This window comes from Empidonax traillii, unplaced genomic scaffold (genome assembly GCF_003031625.1).
Source record: "Empidonax traillii isolate 1590-97213 ecotype Southwest subspecies unplaced genomic scaffold, ASM303162v1 scaffold481:size658601, whole genome shotgun sequence".
In the NCBI taxonomy this organism is placed as follows: Eukaryota; Metazoa; Chordata; class Aves; order Passeriformes; family Tyrannidae; genus Empidonax; species Empidonax traillii.
This window is the reverse complement of record NW_020955674.1, coordinates 564,465-581,495: the sequence shown is the minus strand read 5'-3', so window position 1 is coordinate 581,495 and position 17,031 is coordinate 564,465. Positions and strand designations below refer to the sequence as shown.

Here is a 17,031-nt window from a genome sequence, read left to right as displayed (position 1 = left end):
GTAGTAAATTGTTTAACTAGAGTGCTCTAACATTGGTTTCTTTATTTTGTTGTAACACTCCTCCCCACCCTGCAAAAATACCACACCCAGAAAGCTATTCATTGTTATCCATTAAGGATACAGGTAATAGTTTAATGGTATAATATTTCTCCTTAATATTAATGAATGTTTTGAACTGTTTGAAAAAGCAACAGAACTCAGGAATGTTTTATTTAAAATAAAATTAAAAAAATAATTTAAAAAAAAGGTTTAAGGCCCCAGTGAAGTGCAGGAAGTGAGCAAATGCAAATTATTTGGAGAGCTGTGTTTTGAGTCACTTCAAGAATGAGAATTCCCTACTATCACTTTAAATCCATAGACTGCTCAGCTCTGAAGTGTTGCAGTGATGTGTACACAAGCTTGAAATAGTTTCCAGGAAGAGTTGTTAGTTTGCTATATAAAAGCTGAAAAGGCCAAAATTAAGAAATGCAGGTTAGACTGTCATTGAAATGATGTATATTAGCTGTAACAGTGCTAGTGGATAAGAAGCTGGGTTTAGTTTATCTTCTCTTGGATTCTCAGCTGATTGCCCTGAGAGAATTTAAGATCTGCTTTGCATCAGTGTTTGCACAGTGTCAGAAAATAGGCAAAACTCTTATTCTTCTTGTAAAGCAGTGGCTGGTGTCAGCTTTGTATGATGTACAGTTTTTGGAGGTAAAGGAAGAGACAGGATTTAGATTTACTAACAAATGAATTAGTTTATATACTGGTTTAAGATGTAAATAACTTCAACTCAGTCTGTGAAATATAAAGTATAAAGAAAGGTATCTTGAAACTCTGACCTGACAGTTACTTTAGTCTTTTAAAGTTAGGAGTTTGATTAAGTTAACATGCTAACAAAGCTTTCCAGTAGCCAGCTGATTTTGGAAGAGTTTTTTTGCATGAGATTCCTCATGCAAACAAACACACTGAGGCATATGGTTCTAAGTAATCTTTCTATCCAACTTCTAACTCATAAGCATTTGAACAAACAGCGGCAGTGCTGTAAATTGTTTTCTACAACCCAGTAAATTTGTCTTGCTAACATGCTTCTCAGCATTTTAAGATCTCTTACCAATAGCCTGTAACCCTTAATCTACTTTGTCAACATGACTGAGGCAGGTAAGATATTTTATCTTCACTTACTGACTTGCTGTCTTCAGTTAGGTGTGGGGAGACATAACTGCTGCAGATTCTGACCCTTTGCCACAGTCTATAAATGAGGAGATAAGAGGCTTTGTCCTGTGTACTTTAATGCAACTATATCCATAAATAGCCTTACTTTGTGACACTTAAAAAATGTTTATTCTTCTGAGGATGCTAAATGTCACATTCTGAAATAGAGAAAATAAACTTAGTTTTTATCTCTTCTTGTCGTGTTATTCCTCAGTTATTTTTTATTTTCTTAGGGTGGGAAAATCTGATTAAATACTGTATCTCTTGCAATAATTGCTGTGAGTGCTCATAAGCAGTTTTTGTTGTCTCTTCACTAGAAAAGAGGTTTTTTTCAGTCCTGAGCTGACTCTGTGTGCTCTTTTTGTCTCGGGCAGAGGACAGGGTGGCACACCCATGGCCATGCAGAAAGCACAGCAGGTGTCCCAAGGTCTGGACTTGCTCACTGCAAAAGTGGAGAATGCAGCCCGCAAACTGGAGGCCATGACAAACTCTAAGCAGGCAATTGCTAAGAAGATTGATGCTGCTCAGGTACCACCAGGGATTTAATAAATACTTCAGAACGTGATGATGTTACTGCTGTTAGAGCTGTTATTCTGAACTACTGTAGTTGTTTCCAAAACAAAACTTGATCGGAATAACATATAAGGAGTATTCGTTTTAACAAAAAAAATCTTAAAGTCAGTAATATACAGCGTGCTGTGAGTGTTGCTACAGTTCATGACCTTTTTGGATAACTTTTTGGGCATTACTAAAAATTAGTACATTAAAATGATGGAACATGCTAAATTTGCATATAAACTAATCTTATTAAGGAAAAGAGTAGAGGAGTTTCAGACTGCACAGACTTATGGATAAAACTAGAGCCCTTTCTTTGAGTTCTGTTTAGAGAGTGGAATCTGGGATTTAGAACTTAATATTCATGACAAAAGTGAAAAATGTCAATGAAACTGCATTTTCTTTTAATTGATCCTTTATTTTTGTGACTTAATATCTCTCAGTGGTCAGTCTGTTACCCAGTGTTGACTGTGATGGTCACTAAATAAACACGTTATATATGCCTTATCTAAAGGTATGTGTATATAATTATCAATATATAAAGTTACATTAATATTACATATTTATCAAATGAAATGCTACTGGAACACTTTAGGAAGAGTGCTGGAACACTTTAGTAAAGTGTGCCCCAGTGGGCTCAAGAGCATCTGTTTTGCTTTTTTTCTGAAAGCTAGATTATCGATCTGTAAAGGCATTAGTTAAATTTTATTTCTGAAAATATTGCTGGCAAATGTTGAGTGGAGAGAGCAAATATAAAGTCTTTGGGTAGATATTATCTTGGTTGATGTCTTTTTCAAAACAACTATCAGACAGAGTAACTTCATGGTATCTAATAAACAGAAATTGCTTTTGAGAAGTATTTTCTCTTAAATAAAATTTTGAAAGCTGTATTTTTTTTTTAAAGCATCTATAGAAATAATATTATTGTTTGGCTTCATCTGTACATGACTTCTTTGTATTAAGAATTGGCTTGCAGATCCTAACGGGGGCAGTGAAGGAGAAGAACATATCCGAGGAATTATGGCTGAAGCAAGGAAAGTTGCAGAACTGTGTGAGGAGCCCAAAGAAAGAGATGATATCCTTCGTTCCTTGGGGGAAATCTCTGCTCTGACAGCCAAGCTGTCAGATCTGCGACGACAGTACGTATTAGTTTCATCGCCATTAATTTATTTGAATTATTATCATTTTCTGCTCACAGTGCTGAGCAAGATCAACATATTGATGATTAATTGGATTAATGATGATTAAAATTAAAGAAAAAGCCTAGCTTGCACTAGCTTCTTCAAAATAAAAGGAAGAGTAACTGAAGATGTATTATCTGGAAATATTTTCTTTCTTCTGCTTATGGAATATTTGACAAGCAAACTGATGCCAAAAGTGAGCTCATTTGTACTGTCAAAACAACGAGGTAATGTGGAATTTAAGTTTGTTTATACAGGTAGATGTCATCCCTGTTTTTTGTGAAGCAGTTTAGTAAATGTCAAGGTGGAATATCTACCACTTCCATCAGTGTTCTAAGCTGTAACTGCAAACTATGTAAAAGACTTCCAGAAATTATAGTTCTGTATCAGCTCTACAAGGAGGTTGCTTGAGACTGGAAGAGGAGAAATGGTTATTGTATGAACTGTGATCTTCATTAAGGCCAGTTGCAATATGGAGATAAATATTTTTCTTGCTTCATTAGTTTGATGCTTTGAGTTTCTCTTGAGCTTTAGCTGCTGCAGGTCCTAATGTGCTACCTCTTGTCAAGTTTACATATAGCCTTCAGCCTGTGGCCTCTTACATTTCTGCTTGTAATCTGTATGGCATTATTGCAGTTGCTCAAAAGACAGCCGTGGATATGGGTAATCGAGTCATACATCAGTTTTGGCAAGGACAGTACTGTGCCTTCTTCAACCTTCGGGCTGTGTTGAACCACAGCAGGGAATTGCTCCTCCGAGTCTCATCTCAAGTGTCAAATTTCACCTTATTTAGAAAGTTGAAGTAACTTTCATTGTGTCTTCCTGCTGAATTTGAGACTATCTGTAAATGGTCTTTTTACGAGTATACTCTTTTCTTTTTTTTTAATGCTTAGTGGGAAAGGTGACTCTCCTGAGGCCCGTGCATTGGCTAAGCAAATAGCTACATCACTTCAGAATTTACAGTCCAAAACAAACAGGGCTGTGGCAAATACTAGGCCAGTTAAAGCAGCTGTCCATTTGGAGGGCAAGATTGAACAAGCTCAAAGGTGGATAGACAATCCTACAGTTGCTGATCGGGGAGTAGGTGAGTGTTTCCATGTGTTCTTCCCCCAGTTTTACAGTGAATTGTGTGGTAAGTAATTTTTGTGGTGGAAACAACTGCTTCTGAGATGCTGAGGATGTGTTGACTCTTCACTGATGTGGAGACTTGGAGGTTTATAGCCAACTCCTGGCTGTGAAATTATAGAGTCAAGCTGACCCGTGATTCTCTTTGTGTTTTGGAAAGAACAACTTTCCTGTTCATTCCTAAAGAATAGGAGAACTTGTGCTTTACAGCACACAAAGACAGACTGCTCCTTGCTCTTATGCAAATATAGTATCTTGAATTTTAATTTATACCTACATCAGCAAATTGAGTAATTAATTCCTTCAGAGAAGAGAAAAACGTTCATAAACCTGACCTAAAAATATCACTTCTTGTGTGGTTTCTGGGTTATCTGAGGAGAATGCTACTAATTAAAGAGAAAGGGGATCTTTATTGTAAAGGGGATGTTTATTGTAAACCATTTCAGAAATTTCTTGTTTTTCTCCTCCTGATGTTATTGCAAGTAGTATACATGAAGGTTGAAAGCTGGATTGAGTATTTTTTTCCAGCTGAGCAGTCCAGCTGATCCTGATGACTTATAAGAAATAGTATAACTGCAAATCTTTAATACCTCTTTCTCACACTTCTCCCCACCTGTCTAGATAACTTTTGTTGTGTGAATAAACCAGTGGCAGATTCTTGAACTAAAGGCTGAATGATGTTGATAGCTTGGACACTTGGGAAGTGTAAAGGAAACATTTTAAACTGAATATTGGGGTTCAGTGTTTTTGCACTTTCTGATGAGCATGTTGCATACAGAATGAGATGAACGAGAAGGTGGTAGATAGGTCTCCTGAGATGTTCTGACAGTGGCTGAAAACCTTCCTAATTTTTTTTTTTTTTTGAACATAATAACCTGTCAGTGGTTGGCTCACAAAAACAGAAAACCTAAACTTAATTTTTGTTATTTTTAGTTGAAAAGAAACAGATAACTTAAATCCCCTTTGAAGTCTCTAATGATCTAATAAATCATAAGGCTTGCATGCATACTGGGGGCTTGCTGAAGAATTGAAGTTTCTCAACAGTCACTTTAATCAAATGCTGGAGTACTATGTATGACAAATGTGCGTAGAGATGCAAGATGTGGCATGTCCCATAACTTTAATGTTTGTAGTTTAAGAAAGAAAATTCTAGTTGTAACATGATGTCATTGTACGTGTTTTTTTTCATTTAAATGTCTTTCACTTGCACTGGCACTTGGCAGGGTATATTAAGATATATTAAGAATATAAATCAGATATGTTCTCTTTTCAGTCTGGACAGCACTTCTGGTAGAATTTGGCTTAATATTTTCAGTGCTGTAATAACTGTAAAATACTTCAGTGTTCTCTGCAGTAGTAGGGACCATGTTACAAATAACCCCATGGGTTTGCTTTTAACCCAGGGCAGTGCTTCAACAGACTCTGAACTCTGACATAAAATGAAGGCAGAATGTATATTTTATTTTATATACGTGTAAGCCACTTGACTAGTGTGGGCTTCTACAAATATTGACTTGCACTCATATTCTGAATTACCCGAGCTAAGTGATGGCTGAGGTAGTAATAATTGCCACATACAAACTCAGCAAGATGTACTGAAATAGTAAACTGGTGTGTGAAGGGTACTTGCTTGGCTGCACTTAAATTTGCAAAAGAGTAATTGGAAAACATCTTGGGACATTCCAACAGCACCAAACTTAGTTACTCTAATTAAAGTTTTCTAAAATGATGGTGGCAGTGCTGAGTGATTCTTGGATAGTTTGGTACCGTGACAACTTCCTAAGTAATTTTGAGCTTGATCACAAAGTTGGATTACATTAGCTTTAAATTATTCTTTAGTAGATCTTTGATGAACTTAACATATGATGAGTTCTTTTAAAAGAATACTGCTGTTGTATTATTGAAAGAGCAGAGAGTTACGTTCCTATGAAAGAGCAGGAAGCGTCTTTAAGCAAATGAAGGGAATCACCTATGCTAAAATGATTTTTTTTTTTTTTTAAACAAAAACTTTCAGTTTTCTGCAGAGTCTTTGTAAGGTGTTCCCTACCCCCTCTGTCCCCTCCAATCCAGGGTACTTGACACTTCTTACCCATGGTTTCTGGAATTCTGGGAGGGGGCATTCCGCTTTTTTTAATTTATGTTTTGTACTTGGCTTTTCCTCTTGCTTCTGCTACTCATCTTCTAATGATTTGGGGATGAATTGCAGTACTTGGAATCTGTTGGAGTTAACAGATTAGTTATGTAGAAATACCTGACAGCTGTCACGGTTAACTTCTGTCAGACCACCCTAGGTGAAGAGGATGCATCTCTAGCCAGATTTGGTGAATTAAGCAAAAAGAAACTGAAGAGAGTTGAATTCCTTGGGGGGTTTGAATTGCAATTACTCAAGGGTAAACTGCAGAAGATCTTTTCCACCACCTAGAAAGGTGTTCTTAAAAACCCAAGACTTCTGATGTGTGCATATATGAATGCAGCACTTCATGGTGCATCTGATTTGTACGTTCAGAGTGTTGTTCCGCTGGATGCTGATGCAAGATGACTTGTTCCCCCACAGGGCAGGCAGCAATCCGGGGTCTGGTTGCCGAAGGTCGCCGTTTGGCCAATGTCATGATGGGCCCTTACCGGCAAGATCTGCTTGCCAAGTGTGACCGTGTGGACCAGCTGGCTGCTCAGCTCGCTGACCTCGCTGCCAGAGGGGAGGGGGAGTCTCCTCAGGCCAGGGCAATCGCTGCTCAGCTTCAGGACTCGCTGAAGGTAACAGTCTGCTCTCGTGCAGGCCAGCACATCATACACTGAAGTACTTGCACTCCTCTGATCAAGTGCTTGTGTGTGCGAGGCATCAATAAAAAGAAGAGTGTTCCAGAAAACCTGTTGGGTTAGCTGAGATGTTCAAACCAAACTTTCTACAAAGACCTTGTTATCATGCTGTAGGAGTTAATTCCAAGTGAACAATTTAGTAGGAAAATGGAAGTCTCTTCTAAAAGAAAATAGTGTGCTAGCACTGAAAATTTGAGGGGCAAGATCTCAAACGGTTCTGCTCATAGCTTCTAATGCTGCTTCCAGGAATAGTATGTAAGCTTCGTGTATTTCAAATTATATAAAAGGTAATTAATCATGATTTTAAGGTTGTTTTATCCTAATATCTGCTATTTGAATAGGCTTTTTTTTTTTTTTTTTTTTTTTTTTTTTTTTTTTTTTTTTTTTTTACTAGAGGAGGTTTTATGGAATTTAAATCCCTATAAACTTTTTATCCCTATATCATATGCCAATAATTTTCCTGTATTTTAAGGATCTTAAAACACGGATGCAAGAGGCAATGACCCAGGAAGTTTCTGATGTCTTTAGTGACACCACAACTCCTATTAAACTGTTAGCAGTTGCAGCCACTGCTCCCTCTGATGCTCCCAACAGAGATGAGGCAAGTATACCCAGGTGGTCTTTTCCTTCCCATGTGAAGCTTCACTTATTGTTTGATTTTACCTGAATTGGTATTTTGAAAAATAAACCAGTGTTCTGAAAAATGAATTGGTATTTTTTTCCTCAGGTTTCTCATACATGTTTATTAACTCTGACAGCATAATTATTACTATGCAAATCTCTCTCTGGACTCTTGGAGACTGTGAATTGTATATCCCTGGAAATTCTGTTGTCCCTGACTTCAGTAAATGACACAAATTTCTCCATGTGATATTGGTATCACATTGCCTTCAGCTGGCTGAAAATTCTTGGGCAAAAACTGCTGACACACTAGTTAGTGGATTTTATATCAGCACTACATAAGCTGATTACAATAGTCAAATTCATGCCAGGATTTATCAACAGATTCAACCTGTTCTCCTCCTAGGTATTGTTTCCTATACTTCAAAGCTACTGGCTGCATGTGAAATATCTAAAACTCTGTGTGTGGCAGCTCTGTTTGTCTGGTTTGTTTTAAACATGACTAAAATGATTCCCAAGGCCTTGGAGAATTCAGCTTTATGACAGGATAGCTTTTTGTCAAAGTATTCTGTTCCTTGAAAGGATTGTGAAAGGAGGGAGTTTTTATCCAAGGTGAAACTTCAATTTTTAGGGTAAACTCCCTTATTTATCTTTAAAATATAGGTACTTTTGGATTATGGATTTGAAGATAAATCCCTATGAGCTAAAATAGTTTTAACATAGTATTTGTTGCAGCAGAGTCATCAGGAATAATTGAACTTAATACCTCAAAGCTATAGAGTATATATGTATCCTTAGTTGCCCAACTGAGTTAGTAAAGAAGCAAGTCCAGTAATGTAGAGATAAAAAAAAAAAATCAAACAAATTCAAAGCTTTTGTGTCTTCTTGCATCCTCTCAGGATGAATTAAGTGTGGATTTTATGAAGGTGTCTCTGACACTTTGAAGAAATTGTGCATTCTGTTAGGAATGTTTGGGCTTTTTTTTTAATGTGTTTTCTCTTCTGATAACTAGGTGTTTGATGAAAGAGCAGCAAACTTTGAAAACCATGCTGCTAAACTCGGAGCTACAGCAGAAAAAGCAGCTGCAGTTGGAACTGCAAATAAAACTACTGTGGAGGGCATTCAGGCAACGGTGAAATCAGCAAGGGAACTTACCCCCCAGGTTGGCTTCCTTGGGCTGGAGGGGCTGTTACAAGGGCTGAGGATGATTCCTGTGCAATTTTCCTTATGCTTCTCCTCTTGATGTCGATACCAGCAAGGAACGTAGCGCTGACACTCTTAAAAGGGAATGGCAAATATTTATATACATGATACCAAGTAGAACAAAATGATGACATTTCATGTCTTACTCATCAACTTTTGACAGAAGTGTCTATGACTTAAAATGATTTTGAGGCTTAGTAAAATACATAAGTGGAAAAAAAAAAAGGCTCTAGCATGCACTTCCACCTAAAATTTTGGTAGTGTAATAAATATTGCACTTTAATGCTTTCAAGAGTTGTTCATAAGATATATTAGTATGTAGTTAAGTTCCAGAAAAAAGTATTTGTGCCAACAAATTCCAAAATATTATAGATCTTCAAGCAGCTGCATGTTGCACTAGAATTTATGAACTAGTATTTCAAATGAGGAGCTACACATCCAGTCCTGAAAAAGCAAATGCATTTTCAAGAATATGTGTGATGTTGATATATACTGATAATTAAAAATGTTTTCCATTGGCAGGTAGTATCAGCTGCTCGTATCCTCCTGAGAAATCCTGGGAATCAAGCTGCTTATGAACATTTTGAGACCATGAAAAACCAATGGATTGATAATGTAGAAAAAATGACAGGTAAAAAAAAGGAATTTTTGTTGAAGATCCTACCTGTGGCTAACTAACTTGTATAGATTGTTCTCCATTCTGTTTGGATTGATGAAACATGCATAAGAGTAATGACTGATTAAAAATAAGAGAAGTGGGAATGTGCTCTCGGACATGAGGAATATGTATATGTTACAGCATATGCAAAATAGCTTCGTATGTGTTAATACTGAGCTGAGGGGAGCAAATACCCCTTTGGTTCTTTTGTAGGAAAACCAGAATACCATTACTTTTTATTGCAATTGCTCTTCTAGCAATAAATCACTGTGACAACTTAAGGTTTTTTCTGCATAATCTTGGCATGTTGAAATAGGACAGATAAGTGAGGATAAGAAAACATGTTCAAAATGTTGTTTCAGCTTGATGAATGCAGTGAGCAAAGCAAAGCTGCTGATCTGTTGAATCTGGCTAGGACACTGAAATGTTTCAGTCCTTCCCAAGTGCAGGTCCTTTGCACTGATCTACTAAACAGCTGACTGTATGCTACCTCCTTCTCCATCCCAATGATTAAATTGTATTGTAAATTTTACTGGGTATTGTAAATTTTACTGCTTTGTCACTGCATCACCGGTATGTAAAAGCACAGCAGGGGGATATTTCCTTTTGAATGAATGGGAGAGGTACAAAAAGTACTGAATCTGCTTAGGAAAATTTGGTGGGAGAAAGGAATCTCTGCTGTATATGCTGTATAAGCCGTTTCTTGACTGAAACAACATTCCATGGTAGATGAGTAAGAGCTTGGGATGTGATTAAAAAGCTTCACCGTGGCTGCTGTGACAGGGGTACCACGTATCCAGAAGCGTAACTACAGTGGTACATTCAGTCTAAATTCCATGTCCTCTTCTGCTCTTCCCCACACCCCAGTTTTAAAATACGTACTTTTTTAGTTGTGAACTGCCTATGGAATACCAAATATCCCTTTCCACAGATGGCACTAGAATACTGATGTGTTTAACTTTTATTTCAGGGTTGGTGGATGAAGCCATTGACACTAAATCTCTGTTGGATGCATCAGAAGAGGCTATTAAGAAAGATCTTGATAAGTGTAAAGTTGCAATGGCCAACATGCAGCCTCAGATGCTGGTAGCTGGTGCCACCAGCATTGCAAGGCGAGCAAACCGCATCCTGCTGGTGGCAAAGAGGGAGGTGGAAAATTCCGAAGACCCTAAATTTCGGGAGGCTGTTAAAGCAGCCTCTGATGAGCTAAGCAAAACTATATCACCCATGGTAATGGATGCTAAAGCTGTGGCAGGAAACATTTCTGATCCTGGTAAGGATTCAGGCAGCTGATTTAAAGTGTGCTTTTTACTGACTGAACATGATGTGAACTAGTGCTCATTTTTTCTTATACAGCTGTGTATCCTCTTTATGCAAATATTGTATACATTTCAATCTCACAGAATGATGAAATCAAGGTCACACCCCTAACTGCTGAATCCTGCTCTTTTCAAATGCAGTCAAAGGCATATTCAAGGGAAAATGGATTCATCCTTTTAATTTGATATGATTTCATAATCATAATTAGAAGTATTTGTTACTAGTTTTAAGTAGTACTACTTTATATGAGAAAATTTAACATAATTTCTTTGATTCTAAAAGTTGTTCAGGGAATTACTTTGGCTATTGATAGTGACTGTTACTCAGCCTGTTTTATGCATGTTGCATACAACACTAAGATTTCAAATGTGCAAGTCCACTGTAAGCAATTTGGTAGTTTTTAAACACACATATAAGTGTACTTGGAAGAGTACATTATAGAAGTAATTTTTGGAGGTAGTGTTCTGAATATTACCAAATGCTATTAAATTGGTACTGGGCTTGTTGTTCAGGTTTGCAGAAGAGTTTCTTGGATTCTGGATACAGAATTCTGGGAGCTGTGGCCAAAGTCAGAGAAGCCTTCCAGCCTCAGGAACCAGATTTTCCCCCTCCTCCTCCTGATCTTGAGCACCTTCATGTAAGTGCAGCATAGTTTGTAGTAAAATACGCAGTTGTTGTGTGGATTACACACCAAAATTACTTCAGTATATTTTTATTCCTTAGAAATAAAAGGTACTGTCAGACCAGCCATGCGTACAAGTAGCCTCAAGTCTAAAAAAATACCAATCTAGCTTTCAAAAGAATAGATTAAAATATGGTATTTTCTTTAACGGGATGCACTTGAAAAACTGGAAAAAGGTTTGAGTCCATACAATCATGTCTTGCCATGACACCATCCTTTACTCAATCTATGCACTGTTGCCTTGCACTGAGTAAGATTTTTGCCTTCCTTAGCTGACTGATGAGCTTGCTCCTCCAAAACCACCACTTCCAGAAGGTGAGGTTCCTCCACCCAGACCACCACCACCTGAAGAAAAGGATGAAGAGTTCCCAGAGCAGAAAGCAGGAGAAGCAATTAATCAGCCCATGATGATGGCTGCCAGACAGCTGCACGATGAAGCCCGGAAATGGTCTAGTAAGGTAAGAAGTTGGTGTGTTGTGCACTAAAAGGGTTATCTTCTGGTTTTACTATCTGTGTGTTTCGTCCAAATTCAGTTGTATTATGACAGGGTCTTCCATAGACCAAATAGTAAAAATACTGCAGTAGGAGGAATTAGAAACCCTTTCAAGTTCCAAGTGAGCTAGGGTCAACTGTTCTAATACTTAGAATTGCTAGAATGCTTTTTTAACATACCCCTGGGAGCACAGCTATGCCTTGTATGCTAAGCTGTTTGTGATCCTTGCTGCTGCTATTGCCTAGAGAGCCACTAATACTTGTGCCTGTGTAGGCTGACAAGCTGATTGCTATATTTAAGTGACTTTGAAAAGTCTGTATGGAAAAGTCTGTATGGATGTTGCCGATGCCAGCTGCAGGAATCATGGACTGGTTTGTCTTAATTCTGGAAGAAGCTGCAAGTTACTTTGCAGTTAATCTGGTGCATTTATGATGGGAAAAGTGACCATATGTTAGTGGCCTGGTCTCATTCTTTTTTTTTTAATGGGCCACATTTGCTATCAAGGCTGAAATCCCTAATTTCCTTACCATTTCAGTGCTATGACAAAGTAGCATGAATTCATCAGTCTTGCAAATGCTGATATCTTTTTTTTTTATTTTTCTCTCTTCCCCCCTGCCCCCCTTCCCCAAAGAGCTACATTTTTTCTCTGACAGAAGCTGAATAAGAACTTCTGAGATTTAGGCTTCTGCAAGTGTAAATTAAAGACTCAGAACTCAGCTTATAAAACTTCCCTTTTTTTCCTCCAACAAATTAGATGATGAGTGAGGAGATAAACTTGAATAGTTTATAGAATCAACGTCAGTGATTTGGCTTTAAAGAACATCTATTTTGGAAGTACAGATAAAATACAAAAGTTCTGCAAATCTGTTTGGGTGTCTCTCCCCCAAAATGAAAAGCTCTATTTCCCCCATATATTCCCTTCGGGATATAGCAAACATAATTTATGTTACTGAAGGGACAGTCCTGGAACATCTTGTTCATCTCAGAAGGTAGTTCTGAGGTTAAAAGCCTTAATTTCAGCTTCCTAAAAGTATTTTGATGTTGGAATCCCAGAATGGGTAACTTAACAATACAGAGTAGGTAATAAAATGCTTTTACCATACAAATACTAATTTGCCTATATATCTATTATATGCATTCTAAATTAAGTAGTACAACTGTTAAAATATTTATCAAAGCCAATAAGAAGTTAAAACTCCTTGCTGATTATGAAAGAGACCTAAGCTCAGTGACTTTGGATTATAAAACAGTATTTTCATTGCTGTTTCTCTAATTTGAGACCAACAAACCAGTAAGTTAAAGCAGCAATTGCCCTTCTAAATCTTTTTTAGCAGTACCATTTTAGCAATAGAAGTTCAGTTATTCTGACAGTGTTTTGGGGGAATAAGTTTTAAAAACACTTCTGTAGTCTCTGAAGTCACTTTGTTGGGTGGAAGAGGGATTGATGGACAGTGCTGATGAGGAATGTGGGTTAACCCAGAAAGAAATATAAAGTCTTCTCTTCATACTAAATCACAACAGACTGTGTGTCAGCTGTCTTTTGCTCTTTTGCTGAATTACTTTAGTCTACTAAGGTAAGGTACTTCACCTGTAGTAAAGTGCGTGGGGGTGAACAAGTACTTAGTCTTTAAAAAATGTTGATAACGTTTGTCAGTCTTGTAAGAATTAAAATCTATTTCTTTTTTCTCCTTCTTTACAAAAACTTCTCTTCACTGAGTGGCTTTCTGGGCTTTCATGTTCTCCATTTTGATCATGGAGCACAAACCAAACAGTGTCTATTGCTTTAGTTTTCCCTGTCTTTCCCCCTGCTTTGGATAAATCATAGAATGTGGGATATTTGGAAACTTTTCATTAGATTAAGACTTAAATATAAGCTGCTTTTGAAGGTGAGTTCATTTGGCCTTATGTAAAAGTTATACTTCTAAAACTTCTGTGTTTTCGTTGGTGTGGATGGGTTTTTTTCAATAAAAGGCCATATCTTAAGCAAAACGCAGTTGAAAATCCTCAGGTTTTTTAAGGGTACCTTGACTTTTATCACACTTGACTTTGGTTGAAGAAATAGTTTGCAAAGTTGTAGGCTATTTTTGTATTGAAATGCTGCTGTGTTATTAATGCCTGTACTGTTATACCATTCACCTCTTCCCTGATCTACCCTAACACAATATATTTGCTTGAATCCTCTTTCTTTTTTTTTTTGAAGGTAATGGATACAACATATTGTGGCAAAACAGTATCATATGTTTCATAATCCTCTTATTCTACTAATTCTGTTTCAGTCTTTTTTAAGAACTGTTATATTCATGGTATTCATAACATCCAGTATCACCTCCTCTTTTCATAACCCAGTTTTGCTCTTTTACATGTCCTCTGTGATACGTCAGTGCTCACTTCTACAGCATTTCCCATCCCATCTCTTTTTTTTCTCTACAACAAGCAGTGTCAGTGGTTTTCCTGTGCTCCTGCTGCTGTTTCCTCTTATCATATATATGAACGGGCTTCCATACAAAGCTTTCTCTGTGCACAAAACCCACAGCCATCAGCTGCTGTGCCTGCTTCTGTACAGTCAGAACAGCTTTCATTGAAAGAGAAAATCCATTCATTTCACCATTGTCTTGCCAGAAAAATGTTGTTCTGTGAGTCAGCCTCTGTCTGTAGAAGCTGTGTGCTCAGATGAAAAACGTTCCTGCATATTTGAATTGCAAGTTCTTAATATTTCTGGTATCTTTGATTCACAGGTGCAATGTTTGTTTCTTTCTGCTAATCTTGTATTCGTTCCCCTTCTCCCCCTGACCTGATCCTAGAGCTGCCTTGTCAGATCCTGAAAGGCCAAGAGGATGTTTTGGTCACTAAAACTGCTCAGTTTGTGCTCTTCTACCAAATTCTGCTTCTTGTACTAACTTTCCCCTGTTTCTCCACCCTTGCTGCCACCTGCAAAGCCTGATGTGACTGTGATTAATGAAGCGGCTGAGGCTGGTGTAGATATAGATGAGGAGGATGATGCAGATGTTGAATTCACTCTCCCCTATGACACTGAAGATGATTACGAGCCTGAGCTGCTGTTAATGCCAACCAATCAGCCCGTTAACCAGCCCATTCTGGCTGCTGCTCAGTCTCTGCATCGCGAAGCAACCAAGTGGTCTAGTAAGGTACTCCTGAGTCCCGGGGACTGATCCGCGTGCATCCAGCCATTTGGAACGTGACACATTTGCATCACTCTTGATCCCTGCCGGGTCCTGCCATTCTGAATTAATAAGTGTGTCTGCACTTCATTGTAAGGACTGAGAGTGGCTTCACGAATTTGCTAGATCTGTTTGTCAATGCTGGATTGAAGCTTGATTTGGGTCACTTATTAATATTCAAACGCTTCCTCTCCCTTTGCATCTGCCTGGTCTTCTTTGTTATGGCAGTCTTCAAATTATAACAGGGGTTTTCTTCCCTCCCCTTTCCTGTTCTTTTTTCCATTCGTTTGGCCTACCTGGGAAGCCACGGTTGATGGTTTCTTAATGACTTCCGGATACAGCAGAGTACTCAGCATTCAAGAAGTCATTTCAGGTGTCTATTGTGCTTTGCCTCCATTGATACCTTCAATTACAATACCTTCCAACAAGGAATGGCTTTGTGTGGCAGTGTTCATGGAAGAGGACTGACTGACTGACTGCTGGCTTGCACTGGGCTGTATTGCAAATGCTGGTCTTGAGAGAGTTCTCTAATGAAGAAGCTGCACTGAATGCTGTTAGCTCCTGAATTGAGATCGTGTCTATATGAAACCAGTGGAAATCTAACATGAGGTTCAGACATTCACAAGTAGCCTGTCTCTTCTGTCTAAGCACAAATGTTTGCAAGACTGGGCACTTTTCATAGCATGCTGCAAAAAATAAGGTTGGTGTCCCGTAACTAACAAAAGTTAGGGGTGTGTGTATATGTACGTGTGTGTATTTATACAGAGAGATTTACTGAACTATTTTAATAAAAAGGGCTTTAAAAATGTTGTTGTCCTTTTCAGATTCTGATGCTTGGATAACTTGTTAGAGGGCTTCGTAAATGACACTGGTCCTAATTTCTTGATCCTTCTACGTGAAAACATGGAAAAGTTTTGTGTTATGTCATTTGCATCCTAACTGGTTATACTAGCAAACTGTTTAGCTCATAGGTCACGGTAATGAATAGTGCAGCTTTCTGTGTCACCTGTATCTGCAAAATGTCTGGGATATCTTCTTAAATTTGCTCGTAGTGAGTCATGGAAGTGTGTGCACAGGGTTGAGAATACATTTGCTAAGTTGGGTTCTCGCTGTATACTCTTTACTCTGAACTTTGGCCATTAATTGTGGAATAACACCAAGGAAAGAGTGTGCTAATACATAAACTCACTCTGGTGATATTTCATCCACACAATAAGAATGCTTCAAGGTACCAGACAGTTCACTTTTGACTAACAACTTTCTACAAAGGGGAATAATATAAATATACTAAATATACTGACAGACTACTAACAATTGATCAGCTAGGTCTGCTTTCCCTGGCACTAGGTTTCTCTCTGGAACAGTGTCTAAGAAATGGTTTTGCCTTGGTCACGATTCATATTTCAAATATTTCTCATATGTATTTCTGTGACTGTAATTTTTGATGAACAAGAAATTTGGATTTTAACGTAAGAAATATCAGTAGATTATTTTTTGAACTACCATGTTCTTCTCTCTTGGAAGGTTTATTTTAAAGGGGGAGATTTTATCAAAAAGGAAGACTTATTTTCAAGGAATAACTTTTTTTTAAAAGTAATAGTTGCATCTCACTTCCACATTACATGTGACAAAAGTTTTGTATGTCAGATTCTCTTCTGTTTATCCTTTAGCGTTACAGCAGCATAGCTTATGCTTTAACAACTTCAGTTTCATATGCCACTGAAAATTTTATGCTCAACTGTTATGACTACAACTATTTAACTTAATCAGTGCTATTTGGTTTATCAGACTCTTTAGCACATTTTTTAACTTTAAAAAGTGGGTTTGGGGGAAATCTGGAATTTCAGATGCTAATAACATGCTTTATTTTAAAATCTAGTCAGCAGAGCAGTAACTCTCATTCCGTGGACAAGCTAACGCTTTACAACTTCTTTTTCAGTTTTGAAGCGAACTTTCCCCCTCAGTGTTAGGAACAAAAACGTCAGAAATGTGTAATTAGTGCA

The 17,031-nt window shown here is 37.7% G+C and overlaps 1 protein-coding gene across 4 annotated transcripts in view; it reads left to right on the top strand.

Annotated features, from left to right (window-relative positions):
* The window catches only part of VCL (vinculin), a 60,977-nt gene that overhangs the window by 39,561 nt on the left and 4,385 nt on the right, over positions 1–17,031 (top strand). For 3 of the 4 annotated variants that reach the window (XM_027896113.1, XM_027896115.1, XM_027896116.1), the window contains exons 9-18: positions 1,569–1,722; positions 2,713–2,888; positions 3,824–4,014; positions 6,610–6,809; positions 7,345–7,473; positions 8,506–8,655; positions 9,219–9,327; positions 10,325–10,627; positions 11,187–11,311; positions 11,629–11,814. In XM_027896113.1, coding sequence (XP_027751914.1) covers positions 1,569–1,722; positions 2,713–2,888; positions 3,824–4,014; positions 6,610–6,809; positions 7,345–7,473; positions 8,506–8,655; positions 9,219–9,327; positions 10,325–10,627; positions 11,187–11,311; positions 11,629–11,814 — 1,723 coding nt within the window. Of the gene's footprint in view, positions 1–1,568; positions 1,723–2,712; positions 2,889–3,823; positions 4,015–6,609; positions 6,810–7,344; positions 7,474–8,505; positions 8,656–9,218; positions 9,328–10,324; positions 10,628–11,186; positions 11,312–11,628; positions 11,815–14,785; positions 14,996–17,031 lie in introns of all 4 variants that reach the window. The other variant, XM_027896117.1, reaches the window with a different exon arrangement.